Genomic DNA, 20,024 nt, shown 5'->3' with positions numbered 1-20,024 from the left:
AGGAAGGGGGGGACGTTCGGAGTGATGGCGTTTGTCTTCCCAAGTCACCGTTAGGCGTGATGGAGCCCTGCTGTCCTGGGGATGGCTGAACACCTGCCTGCCCATGGGAAGGAGTGAATGAATGCCTTGTTTTGCTTTGCTTGTGCGTGCAGCTGTTGCTTTCCCTATTGAACTGTCTTTATAAAACTGAACCCTTGTTTGTTATGTGAGTTACTGTAAGATAAATTCATATTTTTATAACAAAGAAGTAATGGCAAATGACATCATTATTTTCTCCCCTGTATTTCTCCCCTGAGATTCAGCTTTGTCTTTTGTTTGGTTTGACTTCTTATTGGAGTGGTCTGTTAAAGAAATTTTGTCAAACTTCATGCTGACCCTACCCCATTTAAATCTCATGGACCATAGCAGCAGCACAGAGACTTATCTCCTTACGCCCCGTTTTCCTCTGTCATGTTAGGAGAAGGAATTGGATGGTATACTGCAGTCTGGATTTTATTGCTCGAAGCGATGTCATTTAGCAAAGCTGACTTCACAGAAAGAAAAATAGAAGCTACAAATAACCATAGAAGCTTTGTAACTCCAATTCTGTGCTTTAAATTGGGATCAGATATATTTGGGTCATCCCCAATAGAGATCTTATTTTTTAAAAGCACCGAATCTGACAGGGACTCACAGGCTCCCTAGGAGACCTGCTTCAGTGATTAAGATGCTTATAATTGAAAAGTTTTCCTAATATCTGATCTATATATCCCTTATTAAAGATTAAACCAATGTCCTGTCCTATCCCTGACAGGCACACAGGAAAATGGATCCTTATCCTCTTTTTAAAACTTCAAATGCATTTGAAGAGTGTTAAATTGTCCCTTCTCAATCTTCCTTTTTTTCCTAAGCTGAATCAGTCCATTTCCTTCAACATTTCCTCCCAAAGCAGTTTCTGAACCTTAGGAAATTTCTTCTGGATTTTCTCTAGTTTGCCTATGTCTTTCTTAGCGTGTTCAGTCCATACTAAAACACAACGACCCAAGCTCAACTAAGGCCAGATAGAGACACCAATCCCTTCCAGTCTCAATTCACACCTGATATATGAGAAACTAGTTCAGCTCTACTAGCTAACATTTGGGAGACAGAGAAGAGAAGAGAACAGAAAGGCACTTGGATACATTCTTGTAGAGGGAGAAGTAAAATCCTGCTGTATTTTGCTAACTGCGCCTTGCTGGAAGCAACACGTTGGGGGAGTTAGGCGGAGGATATCGATGAAAGACTGCATCACAGCTCCAGCACGGAAGAGATGGGAAACTAAAGGATATCTTGGAAGCCCAGTGGGAACTGCTGGCAAAGCAGCCAGGGCCTTCCAGTCAAACTGAACCAAGAGGTGAAAAGAGGCCCACGGTGGAATGATCAGCACAGTGTCTGGAGGAATGGCTGGACCAAAACAGAAATACACTGGCATTGCTGAGAAGGTATATATACGGGTTGGGGGTTAATGAGAGAAGGAAGAAAGGATTCTCCTTGGGAATATAAGGACTGTGGTCTGTTACCATCTGCTTATAGCAAGACACTTCATTCATTCATTTCATTTTCATTCATTCATTCTTTTAATTTTCATTCATTCGTTCATTTAAATGACTGTATGGTAAATAAAGAGATAAAAGTACCGTGCCAAGAAAACAGTGTTTAACATGTTTCTGTGGATTAGCTACCTCATTGTTTTAATATCCTTGGAGCTGAAGGGCTCTGGCTGCCTAGAGGGAATTGATCTTTTCACAGTGAGGCCATGACACATCTAGGCAGGAGGCAAATTACCTCCGGCAGAAGGTAGCAATTCAACCAGTGAACTCGAATCGCTGCAGCTGGGAGCTGGCACTCTCTGTGCAGCTGCACTTCTGTGCACAGCCTTTTGTCCTGATGTTTTTTAACGAAATATTTTGTTTATGTCTTCTTTGTTACTCCATGTTAATCCTTCTTATTTTGGAATGGGAGCTGACCACTTAGGTGGCTCACTACCAGGACTGCTGTAACAAGACAGTCAAAGAATACATTACAGTTCACATCTAGCTGGTGATAGGAGCAATTAAATGGCTTAGAAGCTGCTTCCTTTTCAGTGCTAGATTTACAGACTTGCTACATATATTTCCTTCTGTGTTCTGCTGTTGTTCTGACTCAGGTGGTCCCAGAGACCACAGTCGGGAACAAAGCTCTGGGTACCATCAGGGGAAACTGGACTCCAGCCAGCAGTACGCTCTCTCTATGGCTCTCCCAGAAAACTAGTTACACCTGGATCTATGTTTCTCATTGAGAAGTAGATCACTAAATCCATAGCCAAAACCAGAAGGAGCAAAGGATGTCGAAGATGAATGGAGATCACCTGGCACAGAAGGCAGATTCCTACCTAGAAAGCTTCCAGGCTGCCAAATCAACCGAGATGGGGATCTACAGAGTCTATGACGATGGCTAACACAGCATCAGGCCAACACAGTTGTATTCATTCACCTGCATAACCTGACAGTTTACTGCGGCAGGACTGAATGCGTTAGAGAGTGTGAGGGTTGCTGGAGCAGTCTCTGGTCCACTGGAGTGTAGACAGTGGCCTCGCTAGAGTGTGGCTTGCCGCTGTTGGAAGGTCTGGAGCACATGTTGCAGCCACTCTGCTGCTGGAGATGTCTTTTGTCTCTGGCAATCTGTGAGATAATAGCTTTGGTTTTAGCAATGTTATTCTCCAAATGCTTTCAGAATACGCCAAAAGCCCCAAATAAAGAGCCTCAAAGTTCTTCCCTGTGCATGATTCCATGGGCAGATTACAGAGCTCTGTATACAAATTGGTTGTCGCTGTCTTAGATGATCCATTGGGAAAGAAGGCATGAACAGCTTAAATGATGCTCTCAAAGCCACGGAGTGAGTCAGTGGAGGAGACTGGAAGAAAACACAAGTCCCCGAATACCGCAGCCTGTGTGGAGGATAGCTGCTGCTCGGGCACAAAGCATTTCCACAGCCTTGAATGAGAAGTGTTTTATTTATGTTGACAGATAAAGATCAGAAGCGTTCCTACAGTCAATGGTAGAGAAAGCGGATGCAATGTTTGCATGCTGTCAACGTTACGTCCTCAGAATTAGCACTAGCAAGCTCTGCTGAAGCAGTTTTTTCTGTTCGCTCTGTGCTATAACAGTGACTCATTACTTTTGTCCACTATCTGCTGGCAGCCTCGAAGCTCTTGCCAAGGAGTGAGGCACAGCTGTGCGTGCACAGTCTGCTTTAAGCCTTAGCTGCCTCTGTGGGCAATGCATGCGGACCACTGTCCACACGTAAATCCACTGCGTTCTCATTTTTGCTGCTGCTAAGTAATGTACCATTTTCCCATATGCTTTAACAGGGAAATGGAATGATTAGGATGAGAAATGGAAGAAAATAACATCCTCCTCTGTAACTGCGGTGCGCTTATAATGAGGAGGGTTCAGACTTCTTTCACTCAAGCAGCATGGAGATTTACTTCAGAATCTGCATTTACATCAGTGCCCAGATATGTCACAATGGCCTTAGGGACTATAGTGGAAAAAACAATACAGAAACCTACACGGAAAAGAAATGAAAAGACCAGAAACTAATAGCATAGAATCAAGGAAACTCAAAGTTCTGATATGACAACCATAGCAGAGTGAAAGACAGCAAAGACAGAAGGTACAAATGGGTAGGAGATCAAACACATAGCAAAAATATTTAATATGCTTGAAATAAAACTGCTTTTAAATCCTTTCACAAATGAAATAGGTGAGAATGCTGAAAAAAAAAGGTCAGATCATCTTTTATTAATCAGGTTTCATTTGGCATTCCTTGCCTTTTTAATGTGATAACTTCAAAATCCACTAAGCCTGTTGATTGTTTATGTAAATATGGACTCTTAAGTAATGTGTCATCCCACTTTCTTTATTACAAATTCAAGGGACAAGAACACAAGATGGTATTCTTTTTTTCTCTCTGTCCTGAGAAAACAACTGTCTTTGATTACCTTTCCAGTGCTGAGAGAGTTCAGTCATTTTTTATTCTCATTAAGGAGGACAGGCAGCTATTTTTTTCTGTATTGAAATCACAGGAAAGTACGAAAGACCCTTGTCTAGATGGATTAAAGAAACCTGATTTGTCCTTCATTACTGGCCTTACCTCCAGGAGCTGGCTATTGTTCAGCATTTCTGCTTATTTTAATCTCCTCCTGAAAGGCTCTACTAACTGTGTTCATTAAACTTCATCAGATGACTCACCATTTTGTTCCTGTGAGTCATTCAGTCAGTTAAAATCAGGAACACAATAGTTGCCATTTCACATTAGACTATATGTTCATGCAATAAAGTCTAGTTCTGATGGTAATTAGCACCTGATGCTTATGGAGAAGGTTTAAATACTGTTTCACAACTCATGCATGAGCTGACTCCCAGATCATTGAATGGGAGTCGTTTCGTTTTTTTTAAATCAACAACATATTTTCCATTATGCCTTCAATGTACCGACACCGCTTTACCATGCATTTGGGATTGTAAAAGCTTTTAGATTATAGAACTTCATCAGATGACTCACCATTTTGTTCCTGTGAGTCATTCAGTCAGTTAAAATCAGGAACACAATAGTTGCCATTTCACATTAGACTATATGTTCATGCAATAAAGTCTAGTTCTGATGGTAATTAGCACCTGATGCTTATGGAGAAGGTTTAAATACTGTTTCACAACTCATGCATGAGCTGACTCCCAGATCATTGAATGGGAGTCGTTTCGTTTTTTTTAAATCAACAACATATTTTCCATCATGCCTTCAATGTACCGACACCACTTTACCATGCATTTGGGATTGTAAAAGTTTTTTAGATTATAGCAAGCCTGAGTTTCAGAACAGCCAACACTGGAATCTTGAAGGAAAACTCTATTAATGCAGAGTCACCTTACAGAGAAATATCTTTTTAAGAATCACAGTGTCTTGGCATGTGCCAACCAATTTCACATTGTCTCTTTAAGTAGCTGAACAACATCAAGAGACTCTAAACAAATTAACTGCTTCCCGGGGAAAATCTTTCTGAATACTGTCAGGAGAATTTTATATCCAGTAATCCAATATCTACTGATGGTCAACTGTTGTGTGGTGTTCACATGCAATATGCAATGTGTTACCGTGAAGGTGAAAAGCAATTTCTGTTTTAGATCACCTGCGTTAATACTGTGGATAACTTGAACTTAAGCCATGAAGCTCTCCGGGAATCCTGAAGTGCTTATTTGGTGATTTGGCCATGTTAGTGAAAGGCCATGTCTGGTTCTCTTCTGGAAAAAAAGCAGGCAGACAGATGACACACCCTCTCCATCGTGACTCTAAAAATATCAATTACCTAGAAGTGTGATATTCAGCCCAGCCTTTAATTTATAGGCTCTGCGGCTCTACCCGCTTCTTTTTTTTTGCGGCCCCCCGCCCCCGCCGGTCCCCCCCCCCCGCCAATCCAGTTGCTACTGAAGAGGTAGGGAGGCACTTCAAATGGTGCAAGCTGCTGCAGCAAATCAGGATTCCCATTTTCCTTCTCTTCTATTACTGAATGCATGTCTCAGTATCACGTCAATAAACCCATCACCAGTTCTCCAATTGCAAGGTCACTGGTCTTCTTTAAATAATGATTAGAAGGGGACTTTTCTGACCTGTACAATAATTAACATTTGCATTGCACAGGAGGTTATTCTAAATCAGTCGGTATCTATAGGGAACATATGGGAGCGCTGTGGGCCTTGATTTCCTGCCTGGGAAATGGAAACTTCTTTTAACATTTTGTTCGGGCAGGAGGCTGTGAGACTGTGGGTGGTATGACCTAAAGCCACAACGGCACTTAAGCGACCAGAGGATTCCTCTCCAATATTTATTAAGTGCCCCTGTACACTAGCACCAGCTTCTTGTTTTTAAAAAACACCGAAGTTTCATATGCAAACACCCAAGGTCAATGTATCCAAAGACACACAATATGTGTTTTTCTCTTGAGCACGGTTGATATTCAGACACCAGAAAACAATCACTCACCATCTTGATGGTTACCTGAATCGGCTGGAGACTTGCTCCGGCGCATGGGGGCTGGACTCTTTGCTGAGCTCTTCTGAGGGGTGGGAGATGACTTACTGCCCGTGGCAGCCGCAGGGCTCCCTTTCATCACCCGGCACTCTAAGGAAACAGACGGCAACCGTGGTTACGTCCCTACCTCGCTGCCTATGGACACCAGATATGAAACACCCATGGGCAGCTTAGTGCTTTGTCTCCAAAGAGCTGTAGAAAACGGCAAGGGAAAAGCTGGTATCTCCACATTTTCTCCAGAGCAGAAAGGAGACTTTTTAGGGGGAGAAGAACAGTTTTGCTCCTCTAGAGGAGGTGCTGAGACAGTGTACGTCAAGATCAGGCTGGCTCTCTAGCAGGGCCCATCTCCGTACCTGTGTCCTACCAAAGATTTTCTGCCCTTCCCCTTGCCTTGGTTCTCACCAACTAGTGAGCACAATGAAAATGGTCAACACTGAGGGAAGAATCAGGCCAAAAAATCAGTTAATTCGCTGTAACCCTTCCGTGAAGACCTAGTAGTAAGAATGATGAGTGCAATTTATGCAGGTGCAGAAAGCCAGCAAACAGCTCATGGCATGACATAAAAGTCTCTAAGTGGCAGATGGGACATCTGCCCGGGAGGCTTTCACCCAGCCTGAATCAACCTCTTCTGTGGTTTCAACAAGCTGCAACTTTTCAGATGCAGAAAGCAAAGAAGACAAAATGGTTTTACAAAACACGTCCTCTGTCCTGGCCACTCATCCCTTTCAGAAACGTTTGCATAAACAAGTCTAGTAGATTTATATGCTTAAAGACATGAGCAGATGAGAACCCCAACTGTGTTTTCTTAAAAAATAAATAGGCCAGGAAGAATGGAAAATGTAAACATGATCTACAGCGTCCTGCAGAAGGGAACTGAAATGCTAACAAACCTCTGTGTGTCCCAGGATTTCAGGCATGCCAGATCTTCAAAACCAGGGTTTATTTACATTGAGAGCTAACAGAAAAAGCACTTTCCACCCCTCAAGTTATTAAGTTAACCCAGTTAAGAAGGAGGCAATAAAAAGGGGATTTCCTTTTTGTCAAATGCTAACTGGTCTCACCTCATCTCCTACAACAGATTGTCCTCACCAAGATGTGAAAAATGGGTCTTTTTTTACAGATGTGAATTAGATGTTCCACATACAGACAGTTTTTTATGGAAAAGTTCAGCTCAGCATGCATGGGCTGGACTGAGGACTCCCTTGACTAGATTCCCTAATGGGAATCAACTAAGGCAGCACATAGCGGATAAATAATTGGTCAACCGAAAACAAGTTGTCTGACCTAAATGTATGTGTTATTTATTTATATATCAGTATATCTATGAAAATGTAATTGCCTTAAATTTTTCCCCAGGCTTTCCTCATTCTCAGACAGTCAAAAGTCAGTCTCTTCTTCTTCCAGATGGTTTGCGAGAGAGTTTGCTGTTGGGTCATGCAGTACAAGAATATGAAGAGAGGATGCCCTGTGCTCCAAGGATACTGCATGGCGATAATTAAACCTACAGTGAGTTTATTTTCTCTCCTGCTAAATGGATTTTGGAAACTGTACATTGGGGATAGAAAAAGTTGTGTGGGTTTTTTTTTTTCCAAAGGTACTTGACTTCTCACAGATGATGCCACTGAAAGGCTTGTAGGGCTCCAGCACCAATATAGCCCCAATTTTTTATACATGAAGAGCAGTAATGACTGGGGGGGGAGGTGTGGAAGGTAGACTATCCCTCCTTGATACTAAAGAATATAGTGTTTGATGAGACACTGTGAAATAGCCACTAGGGAGCGTGTGCAAATTACTGCTCCTGGTGTTAACCAGCCAAGACAAAACGTGGGGAAAAATCATCTTCAGTCACTGCAGAAGTAATATTTTTCAAGGCTCTTACATATAGCTGTTTAACAAAAGCAGCGCAACATTTCGATCTTGGAGCACGATTCGTTTGCCCAGCCATAGGCACCAAATGCTGTGTGAGATACAGTAGAGTACAGCCTCCCCAGGGCACAGTGGGTCTCCTGGTGCCCCTGCATGATATCTGTCAATCATATATCACGTGGGTATCTCAGAAACCAAGGGGGTCTCAAAGGGTGTTAGACATCTATGTTTAGTCACCAGAATTACTCCCTAAAAAAATAAACCTAAAAAGTGAAAATACTTTATGTTGCGTCTTTTCAAGAGCTTTCAAATTTATTTTCTTCCCAGGGGAGTAATTCCTTGAAAAGAAAGTCAGCTTTGCATTTTCCAGCAAAGAAAGGCTGACGCTGAGGGATTCCTCCAGCTCAGCCGTTGGCAAGTGTCAGTACACCAGAGGCAATCGCTGAGCATTTGCACATCTGGAAACAAGGTTCTAAAGGTGGAAACCTGGCTGTGCTGAAGTTAGTGTAAACAGGCCTCTAAACATCACAGGGGGCGTGACATTTCCATGGGCTGATGCTAAAACCAGTTGGTACGAATGAGACAGAGCAACGTCACCTGGACGGTGCTCAGCAACAGGGATTATAGGGCAGAAGCTGTGGTGGGCGGTCAGGAGGAAAAAGATGACATAATCCTCTCTTATGCTATTTCTCATTTTGTTTCCTGATGTTCTGCCAGAGTGAACATAATAACCAGCACTCCCAGGGCATGTCATCCAAACAGGCAAGAAAAAGTACACCACGACAGAGGAGATTTTAATAAGTGACATTGATATGCAAGACCTCAGGACTCTCAGTTCTCCTTGCAGCATCTGACTCATAACAAGCAAGGATGATGGGTGTATAATGGGAAAACGCTGCTGGTTAATAGCTCCTCATCTGCTTCTTGGAGGTGCAGGGATGTTCTGCCAGAGTGAACATAATAACCAGCACTCCCAGGGCATGTCATCCAAACAGGCAAGAAAAAGTACACCACGACAGAGGAGATTTTAATAAGTGACATTGATATGCAAGACCTCAGGACTCTCAGTTCTCCTTGCAGCATCTGACTCATAACAAGCAAGGATGATGGGTGTATAATGGGAAAACGCTGCTGGTTAATAGCTCCTCATCTGCTTCTTGCGAGGTGCAGGGCACCCCTACTCCCCTGAAAATACCACTGAGAGCTGCAGTTACTCGGTGCCTTCCCAACAGCAGGCTTGGCTTATTTTTGTTAGAGAAATCCAAGCTGGAAAAATCAGTAGTAATCAGGAGTGTAGGCAGAGAGCTGGGCTTCCCATCGAGTTGTTCTGCTAGGGTTGCATCCAAACTGTTTTACAGTGTGGAACTCCCTGTGGAGCTGACTCAACTGCCGAGTGTTAAAAAAAATACAAAGCTCAGGTTACAGATCGCTTCCCCAGCCTGACACAGGCTTTATTCTCTGCCTGCAAAGTTTCAGCTGAACCTCGGAAACTTTCTTTGAATTAACCAAGACCACCAAATGGGTTCATCTGGAGTACACAGGTCAGAAGTACCAGCATCAAATAAAATCAGGCTTGCAAAGGAGTCATAAAAATACAGTGTTTGAAGATTAGGGGCTGCTTGACTTCCTGGTACACAGCAAAAGTCCTCTTTGGTCTTCAATGCCGAGCCAGTTTATACCATATAAGACAGCATGGGGCTCCGGTTCCTTATACAGGATACCTAGAGCATTGGGAAATGAGCCTGAACGTTTGGAGACCACATTTTCTCCTAGTTTAAGTGGTCAAAGTTACATTAATTTACTCTTGCTGCACTCACTGGCACCAGCGGACAGCCTGCGCCGTTGGTGTATACAGTTGCCAGGTGGGGTAGGTGGTAACTCCTACAAGCAAGCTCTGTATATTCAGTGAAATCAAAGATTTCATGGCTTAATTGATCAGAGACTCACATTATTACAGATCTGTGCTTGCACTTGTAACAGGGACAAATAATGGTGCTGTCCCAGTCCCCCCCCTAAAAAGGGAATTATTGCCCTGCTTTTTGAATCAGCAGAAGAAAGCAGCGGAGGAAGTGATTTTTCTTTTAACTGTGCTTGTCCCATTTTTTAATATTCACATGTGTACGTAAGGACAAGAGTCCTTCTACTGTTTAGTTCTCAAGAAAAATGTATCTATCTGACTGCAACTGGATAAAATTGAAAGGAGATACGCTACCAGATTTTGCAGTAAATGTCAAATGGTGTAGGAGTCCATCTATTCTGACTTGGGCTACCTCAGTCAGTATTTGCCCGAGTATAATATCTGCTGACTGTACAAGTATCACAAAAGGATGTTAAACTCCACGTACTAGGTCTTAAAAACCAGAACAAAAGCATGCAGCGTTATTATCTGATACAAGCAACTGAATGGAAATCAAATAAAAACACAGACTGGAGGGCAGTGTGTGTTTGATGTTACCGCTTTCATCCAGAGAAAAGTCATCCTGTGCATAGCGGAATTTTTCTGGACCACAGGCGATAAACACATCATCATCCCCAAAGAAATCGTGGAGACAGGTCACCTACAGAGAGAGCAAAGTCATTCATTTTATTTTTAATTGGCAACATTCTGATGTGGCTTAGTTTTAATGTAAACAGGAGGGAGCTGCTGTTCCCCCTGTCCCATGCTAATTCGGTCCTGCTTCCCGTGAGCCTGGTGCACAGCGCACCACTTCTCTGGGCAAGTCAAGTGTAAAAGTGTAATTAAGAGGAAAAAAAAAAAATCCCAACTACCTTGCGAATTCTGTGAGGTATGGCATTTCCGATCCATTCAGGAGCTGACAGAATACATTGTCACCCTAAATGAATGACGCAGGCATTCCTGAGCTACTTCTAAAATACGAAGCAGGGGTAGCCCCCCCCCCCCCCCCCCCCGCTCTCTGTTTTTTTAAAACGAGACCGGGCCCCCCCCCCCCCCCCCCCCCCGCCACGTTGGTAGGCAAGGCTGTGACACCACGGCCCATGCTGATGAGTATCTTGGTACCAACAGAGCCTAAAAACTCAGAGAACCACTAAGAAGGCGAAGAGCTGCTGGGCACAGCCCAGGTGCAGAAATGTGACTCTTCCTGAGCAGGCAATCTTGGTGATAGGTTTTAAAGCCAAAAGGTTTATCTGTGCCATTGAGGGAGAGGCCCAAAATATCATTGGACGCCCTTCCCACCCAAGCATCATTTAAATCCACAGATGTACTCCAGATGTTGTGTCTCCTTCTCCCCGCTTTTGCCACCCCGACACGGGATGATAAAGCACCATTCCTCGCTGCAGAGCTGCCCATCCCGCAGAAGGCCGAGTGGTGGGGAAGGCGGGTACTGACATTTATAATGGAGGTATCAGGCGTTTTGGCATGTCTGGGCACTGGGGTCTTTACAGAGGGCAGATCCATTGCAAGGGACTGGAGAGAGCACTGGAGAGAACTGTGGGGAAACTTACTGTAGACAGAGCTGAATTCCCATATCTACTGATCCGTTTGAGCTGGACTGTGAAAAGTTAATTTCAAGCTCTAATAAATCAACTATAAAGAAGGCTTTTGGCTATCTTAATAAGGCTCAGTATTTCACACTGGTTAATATAATGTAAAATTAAAGCACTGCCTAAGAGTGCCAGCTCTGGTTAAGATGCCAAACGTTAATGAAAAGTTTGCTTTTCACATTGGCATGACTTTCAAAATGGAGCAAGCTGAAATCTGCTGTGGCTTTGATCAAAGGTAGAATTCTCTTTGCAAACTTCAGTGAATTCCAGTTTCTGTTTGCCTAAAATTAGGTTGAAAATAGTTAACATGTTACCTATAGAGAATTCTCCCACAGAAAAGATGACATTTCAAACCAGCACTTGGTATTACAGACCTCCCCCTGAGGATGCGTGGCACTGATTCATTTGCAAATAATTGGGTTTGGCTCAATACACAAGTTCCCATTTGAATGCTAAGTGCTATATTTATGCCATGGAAAAGACTCATGGGTTGCTTAGCTCACCCTTCAGTACGGAAACCACTGCGCAGTTAAACGTAGTGCAAAGCTAGATCACAACATAAGGGTTCAAACATTTCCCAGCCTTTTACATGAAATCAGAGAGAACCCACAGGTGCTTTTATCGTCTCCAGGTCATAAATCAAAGTGTATATTTTGTCCTTGGAACTCCCCACAACCGCCACAAGCAAAAAGAAAGTCCAGGCAACCAAGAAAGCCTTCAGATCGAGGGTCCAAATGCGACGGAAAACTACCAGCATGCACAAGGACAGAAACCTGATTACATGTCAAGCAGAGATACTTGCAATTCACTTTGCTGCATTCTTGTCCCTTCAGGTAGTAGGTTATTGTGTGTATTTTGTAATTCTGAACAGCTGGCTGGCTGAGTACTGGAGGCTGGTAAAGAAATTGGATAACCTCCTTGTTGAGCTCCTAATATTCAGGAAACAAGAACTTCTGTATTTGCTTTATTTGTTCCCTTTTGTTTCCTGCTGTAACTTCCACTATTAAGAACTCACCACAACATGGTAGAAAAGACAGCCAAAAAACAACCCCACTCCCATTAAATAGTGCAAAACATCGCAAAAATTCAGAAAATAACAGGTGTCACAGATTATGCAGTTTTAGCTATGTTGCTTATGTTCACCACGTGTGTGGTATTTTCTATTTACCTTTTGTTTATTCCGCTTAAATCCTTGACCATTACTGTAGGTCCCTGAAACATGCCCCGTATGTATTGCTGTCTACATAAAGTCGCTGGAGTAAACTTTCTTTGTGAAAACACGCGACTTAAGTGCTGGATCTTACAGCACCAGAGCCAGCTTGCCTAAGTGGCGCATAGAAAAAGAAAAACACCAGGAGAAAGCCCTAGATACGCTCCTCCCTGAAGGACATGAAGCTAAAGAGGACGCAAGCTGGGAAGCGGGACCGTGGGCTGCTCTGCTGGGATAGCTGGTTCGAGACCTTATTAGCCAGTATGGAACGTTTCAGGGTTGTTCTTGACAAGCAAGGCCAAACCTCTACCCTGCGTTAATTGTTTTAGGGGTTTTTAGTGACTCCAGAATAACCTTCTAAGTCATCTTGTCTCCATTCTTCTCTTCTTCTTCTTCTTCTCATGCTTTCTCAGTAAAAAAAAAAAAGTACAAGTCTCCCCTCAAGCAGTCTGGACAGTTTTGAAAGTCTATGTTCTGCTTTAGCTTACTCTAATCTACTACTCTAATTATATCCAATAATTGGTCTGGAACACCATGAAAACCCTGAAAGAAAGTTCACATCAACAAAAATTTGCCCCAGCTGATAACCTGAAAAATCATTGGTTTTAAATGCTGCATTTTACTCTTAGCTATAAATTTATCAAAGCACAAGACAAAACCCGATAGTAGCCTGCTAGTGCAAGGACCTACGCTGCTACCTGAAAATGGTGGTTTTGGTGGTGACTCTTATCATGCACCCTTAGCAACGACACTGGAAACCATCAAATTAGTAAGATTTTGTCTTTTTCCATTTTTAAGTCTACAAGCTTTTTTATTTATAACAAAAATTAAACTTGTGTATATAATTACAGTAGACAGGCTAAATAGCATTGATTTCCAAGATATATGTGCATGCCTTTGTTTTAAGGAGGATAATATTTACTTTGAAATTCAGGATTAAAAAGACAATATTGACTTAAAAAGAATCATACTGCATAAAATGTTTTCTTTCCAATTCCTGTAGCTTAAGCAATTCCAATGAAGGAAGTTAAATCTTCACACTCCAGTCGACGAGGCACAAATTTATTTCTTACAAAGTAATTATTTCTAATAGATTTGATGGTAACATTTTTCTTTGTGTCAAGGTTTGATTTTTTAAAAACTTTACATTATGGAAGAAATAGAAGTTGGTAGAGATTAACAGAGATTTTAGGGAGTACAAAATTGTTTGCAGTTCCTTAGGTTTTCATTAAGCACGGTTTCTTTTCTCGTTAAATGAAATCCTTCTCTGTTTATATTAGAAAAACCTTCCCTGAGAGGACAATATAGCTAGGATTTCCAAGAGGGGATTTCTGCAGTGACAGTCCGTCAGCGTCTGCTGCAGCAATTTTAATTGCAGAAAGGAAAGATACGGCCTTCTGAGAGATGCTGAGCCTTCTTGTTCATTTTAATACAGTAGTTGTAGAACTAAGCGTTTTTCAGGATTTTGACAAAATGGAGCTTGCCTCAAGCATCCCTCTGGATGTGAGCTCAGAGGTTGCTGAAATATCTGTGATGCCACAGATATTCTGAGTTCACCTGGAAAAGGAGCAGTAAATATGCAGGATATATACCTGCACAGCTGTGAATAACCGGCTATTTCTACCATCCTCCAGGAGGCAGCAGCAGTATTTAAAAATTGTAATTCATTAATAAATAAAATAATTAAAAAGAATTAGAAATCAAAAGCCTGAAGACTTAAGCCTTAGTCTGAATCACCTACCAGTGCAGAACCTCCTGTGCTTTGGAAGGGCGTTACGGTTAACCAGCTCCTTGTGTTCCCTTTCATAATCCGCAGAATGACGGGGTTCGCTGTGTCTGCATGGCTGATGGGTTGCCCTCACTGTCACTCTCTACAACTGCAAGTCTGGACATCGTCACAGCAGTGACATAGGCTCCAGCCACATTTTGGTTGCTTTCACTGCTGGATCGAGCTCCGCAGCTCCTGTTGGCTGCCACTTTAGCAGGAGGCCTCCAGTAGCCTGGATTGGCCATCACTGTTTGCCAAGGAGATGACAGAGCACGTCTCTGAAGAGGAATACATCACCAGGAGGGTTAACTGAACTGTCTTTTTCACCTTTCTGAGAAATGCCTGTATCAGAGGTTCCTATTTTTAGCTGATGGAGCCAGGTGAGGCTGAATGATAAACGATCAGACACTGTTGCCAGTGATTATTCAGAACAGTGATTCATGTACACAGTCCTGCTTCCAGACTTTCCATCTCTTCCTTGTGTCATGGAACGAGGAAAGACCTCTCCCTAAATGGCCAGCAGAGGTCTGGCAAAGGACATTTGGAATAACACCACCACAGGTTCAACCTGGGGGCTGAACGTCTTCCATCTTGGGGACTGTCATCTTTAACCAACTGCTTGACTTTGTGCAAGTCTTAGGATAAGTGAGGGCCAGTGCGAGGCTTCTTTCTCTGCTCCTCTCTCCCTTAGTCATAATGACTTTGTTAACTGTTCCCTCTGTAATATCCCTCCTCTTTAAGAATTTAGACAGCAGAACAGAAAGCGATACCAGTACGTAGGTAGCTTCAAACTGTTCCCTAAGTTTCTGCAGATCTAACAGTTATGCTCAAAGAAAAGAGATACCCGTTTGCTTTCTTTGAATCATCTTATTTCTTCAGCTTGTAGGCTTCCAGAGTTCAGAACAGGGGAAAAACTGTCTTCAGAAGCAGCTTCCTTTAAGGCCAAAAAGGCCATATTTGCATGCCGTACACACATAAAGCCTAGCAAGAGCAGAACTGAATTAAGACATACTCTTTATTTTCTAAGTTGCTTTGATAAATGCTATAAAATTGAACACATCCGACCATCTGTTAACGTATTTTAGATGCCCGCTCATGTCCTTTCTCTTTCAGCGCTAGATGCTAGATGGAGCTAAGGAAGTCAGACTAGCAGCTAGACAGGCACTGAGAGTTAACTGAGCTAAGAATGTAACTAAAATCTGTTTAAACTCTGTTTTAACTCAAACCAGAAATCTGATGGACTTACTTACACTCCAACACCTGTACCCCAAGTCAAATTGGCAGTGGTATGTTTATTTCAGGTCTGAGAAGCCAAAGTCCTAAATCACAAAGGCAACCGTGCTTTACAATTAATCAGTTGGGTGTTCGCAATCAATAAAGCACGGTACAGAAACCAAACACATACAGACTTGTCCACAGGCGGACTCAGCAAGGTCATGCGCCCGAGTGAATATCGGGAATTAATGAACATGCGGAGTAGACTTTAAATGAACTGCTTTCTCTTCTCTGACAAGCTCTTCACCACATGTGCAGAAAGAAAAAGATTTCAGAAGACTTAAGGGGTTAAGGGGATGTGATGGAAAATAAAGATGTTGATATTGGAATGCACAGCACTTAATACTTTTTTTTTTTTTAGCAGTCTGAAGACTGCAAGCCCCAAGCAGACACCGAATTGATTTACATTTTATTAGATTCTGGTTTCCTGCATTTAAAAAGAAGAGATGTTTGGATTCAATTATTTCTTTAAAGTATGCACACACCCACTCAATAGATTCCACATTTGCATTCACAGAAAGAGAATTACTTATCTGCTTTTATGAAAAAATACTGCTTAAAATGGATAAGCAATACAAAGATGAGCAGAAAAAGCACAGATGTTGACATTCAGAAATGGATCAGGAGCACTCCTGCATGCCCAGCCCATGCCATAGAAGTATGTGCAATTACACTTTGGGGGGGCCCTTCTCTGAGCTACCCAGCAGTAAGGGAAGGGGACTCTCTCATCTGCTCTTCCATCTCTGCTCTCCTTTGCCACCAAACATCCACGTGGAAACTTGGCAAGACCATGGTCGTGCCGCCCCCTCACTACTATGTTCACAGCGAGCCATCATGAAGGGTGGGAAAAGTCATCTCTACCATTTAGGTTTCAGGGCCCATAATTTGACCGCTCAATAGAAACATGCAGTGAGGTTTCCATTCTTTAAATCATTATTCAGAGATTTCAACTTTTTCTTGTATTCAGGGAGAGCCATGGCTTACATTTAAGCCTACATAGTTTGATTGAAACAATCAAATTCCACTCTTCTGTAGACATTTTTTCTTCCTTTCTCACCTTCAGAAGAGAAAATTCTGGGCAAGTCAGCATGATCAAGTGTTTTCTTTGATGCAAGAGGGAATTTTTACACCTTTTTATTGATGAAAAATGCAGATCCTCTTAATTAGGCTGTATAACTACAGTAGGTTGATTATGAGTGCTTTATGTCCACTTGGACTATTTTGTTATAATGCGACTAAACCAGAGCAGGGACACCGGCTTCTGACCAATATGCATTATTTCTATAATAAGCATTTGTGATGCTTATTTAAGTGGAATAAGAAATATTCGTGCATGTATGTGCACAGCAGCTTGTAAGACTTCATGCATGAAGAAACGCTGCTCTCAAAAGGGCTGCAGCACAAGGTGCCTGTTTATTTAAGTATTGCAAATGGGTAAGTTTGAAATAGAATAGAATAAAAAGCAAAGGGGGAGGAAGGTCAATAGCCAAGCTACCCAGTAGGAATGTTAAAGCTGAATTTAATATATCTGGTGAATTAGTGGTGCTTCCAAACTGTGTGAAATCCAATTAGCCTCTGGAAGAAAGGTTAGTTTGTTATCCCCATTCCCTATACATATGGAGGGGACTAGGAAACAGATATTCAGGCTGTTCATTCTTTTTACCCAGAAGAAAGGCTTGCTCTTGCATTCATGAGGGTGTTAGGCTGAGGATAAATGTGCTGTGCAGTTTGGGGGCATAAGGAGGACAGCCATCAACACTGGCATATAAAAAATGACCCTTTCTCCAGTCAGAAAACCATAAAACGAGAAATTCTAGGTGACAGATTAAGACTATGAAAGGAAAGATTTCCAGCACAAATTGCCCCAAAACAGGTAGCACTTAAGAATTCAGAGAACTGTCAAACCATTCTTCCTAATCATCCCCCCTCGTCACTCTTGAGAGGAAACAGTAGTTCTGGACTACAAAAGAGCGTCAGAGACTTTGGAAGTAGCATGACTATACGGCCAAGGTCAAGCAACACTACTTGAATCGGGAGTCTTGAAAGTAGGGGCGCAGGGAGCCTATCAACCTACTCAAGGTCAGGCTGAAGAACCAATGGGCTGGAATTTCCAGTTAATGGGATTTCCAGCAACAAGCTCCTAAAACCTATAGCCGTTGCTGATCCTATTGTGCATATCTTCATAAAAGAGAAAGGCTCTTGTTCAGCATTGTACGAGTTTTTCTTTAACTGTAACAACGGTACTGATGGTGATGGAGAGGCATTGGTAAATAGATCCTCACCCTGGTTAAAACACAAACACACAAAACACCCTGTACCAGGATTGAATGGTTTGGTGCGTGCCTGCAAGCAACCCCCCTCCATCTTCAGGGAGCCCAGAAAGAAGATTACAATTAGCTGACCGACAGGCCCAGAAGGGTGAAAAGCTACACCAAGCATTTACTGCTTGTAAGGAAGCTCTAAGGGGCTGGAGGAGACCAATAGCCACACCCTGACTTTGTCTCACTGGTCCCTGCTTCCCCCAAGGAGCCCTTATCTCTGTACCCCACGCCAAAGCACCTGCCTGGTGCATGAGAAGGTCAGAACCAGTGTCCTCACAGCCACCCCTCTGCCTGCTGACTTTCGGTTGGGGAAGATGATGGTGGGGAAGGGAGGAAGTAAAACCGTAGCTGTGAGAACTGCTCTCATCCCCCCAATGCAGCGTGTGTTGTCTGCTTAAAAGACTAAGACGACATCTCTGCTTTCCTTACCCACTAGAAGGGTGCCCTGGGAGAGTCTTTCCCTCCTCAGCGTCTTATAAGTGTTCCTGGCTCCTGCTCCTTCTTTTCTCTTATCAGTCAGCATTATGTAAAAATACTTCCTCCGGTTAATTACTTCATGGTCAGATGCATCAAGCACTTAATTCTCAGCCCAGACATTTCAAAGGACGGTACATTGGCCAGCTACCAAAATGCTCCCTTTGTACTTTCACCCACCTGGGTACGGTCACGGACTTCAGCCCCGTACAGCAGTGGCAGTGGCCAAAGATGAACCCTCACAGGGGGACAAAACTGATTTATTCATGCGTTTCCCTTTTCCAGGGATAAGCCCACTGTCTTGCAACCCACCCGTTCTGCGTAACTCCTGCCCAGCCCGTAGCCATGGAAGCGGAGGGCAGCGTGCCTGCGCACTGCTTTCGGGCACAATAAAGTTCTGGCAAAATGAAGAGGATTACGCAGTGGTACAAAATAGCAGGATTTGTTCCTACAGCCTCCTTGTGATGTGGCGTGAAGAGACATAAGAGGAAATTCTGTCTTCGATAATCAGCCAGAGTGACAAAGGAAATTCTATTAAATATGAACAGATTTGGTTTCCATGTAACAAGTGGGTGTATTTTACTCGCGGAGGCAGCCTCTCTTTAAGGAATGTAGTTATTTGACGTTGTCGCGAGTCCTGCTGACATCAGTAACTTCCTTCCAGAATAAGTGCTAGGGAAAAGTCAGTGTCAGACTTGCCATTATTATTAGTGCGTCAGGAGAGCTTGAGGACACTTCAGTTTAAGTCAGGCATCAGCACTGACTTTGAAGGCAGCACGTTTTGAACTGGCCGTGTCTCCCCTAGCGCTGCAGCATGCTAACACGCTTCACTATGGATAACCTTGTCTTCCTTGGTGTTTGTGGTAGACAGCATATGTTAATTAGGATTATGGTAATGTATTATCACAATTTTTCCGAGGGAAGATGCACTCTAACTCGGTTGTAATTAAAAACCTTTTCTGACCAGACAAGACTATTCTGTCAATTCAGCTTACGCACGTATTTCTGTCTCAGCCTGCACTGGTTTTATTCAGGGTCTAGGTCTCCAACTACACAGTCTTTCAAACATCTCTGCTGTTCTTATCATATCTAAAGATACTTCTTTTATTAATTAATTCTTGCACATGTCACTGAGCTCGTATTTTGTATAAGTGCCCCTCTGTTTTGTTCAACATCCGCGAAATCCAAAACACCTTCTCATCAAAGGAGATGTCGAAAAGCTAACATTTTTACTTCGTGCTATCAACTGTAATGGAAAAGAGACACAAGCATGAAGTATTCAACCTTCAAGTCATCCTTCCTAATACGCATCTCCAGTCCTGCCAATGAACAAACCCTCCTGTCCTCCAACAGTGTAACTTCATTTGCAGCCTGTGGATCCAAGTCTTGATTCTTGAAGAAGATGAGGAGATGCAACCGGTTCTGTATCTAATTAACACTGGCTTTGCATTTCGCCCCACTCATAGCGTCAAAGCTGTTGCTCAACTGCTAAAATCATAGAATCATAGAATCATAGAATCAT

At 42.8% G+C, this 20,024-nt stretch overlaps 1 protein-coding gene across 2 annotated transcripts in view; it reads right to left on the bottom strand.

Moving 5' to 3' along the window:
• Nucleotides 1-20,024, bottom strand: part of DCX (doublecortin) — a 72,914-nt gene that overhangs the window by 7,577 nt on the left and 45,313 nt on the right. The window contains exons 3-4 of one of the 2 annotated variants that reach the window (XM_009276522.1): nt 10,406-10,508; nt 6,052-6,174 (exon numbers count right to left, since the gene is read on the bottom strand). In XM_009276522.1, the coding sequence (XP_009274797.1) occupies nt 6,052-6,174; nt 10,406-10,508 (226 nt within the window). Of the gene's footprint in view, nt 1-6,036; nt 6,175-10,405; nt 10,509-20,024 lie in introns of both variants that reach the window. The other variant, XM_009276512.1, reaches the window with a different exon arrangement.

Source organism: Aptenodytes forsteri, unplaced genomic scaffold, assembly GCF_000699145.1.
Source record: "Aptenodytes forsteri isolate BGI_AS27 unplaced genomic scaffold, ASM69914v1 Scaffold107, whole genome shotgun sequence".
NCBI lineage: Eukaryota > Metazoa > Chordata > Aves > Sphenisciformes > Spheniscidae > Aptenodytes > Aptenodytes forsteri.
This window is presented reverse-complemented; position numbering and strand designations above follow the sequence as displayed.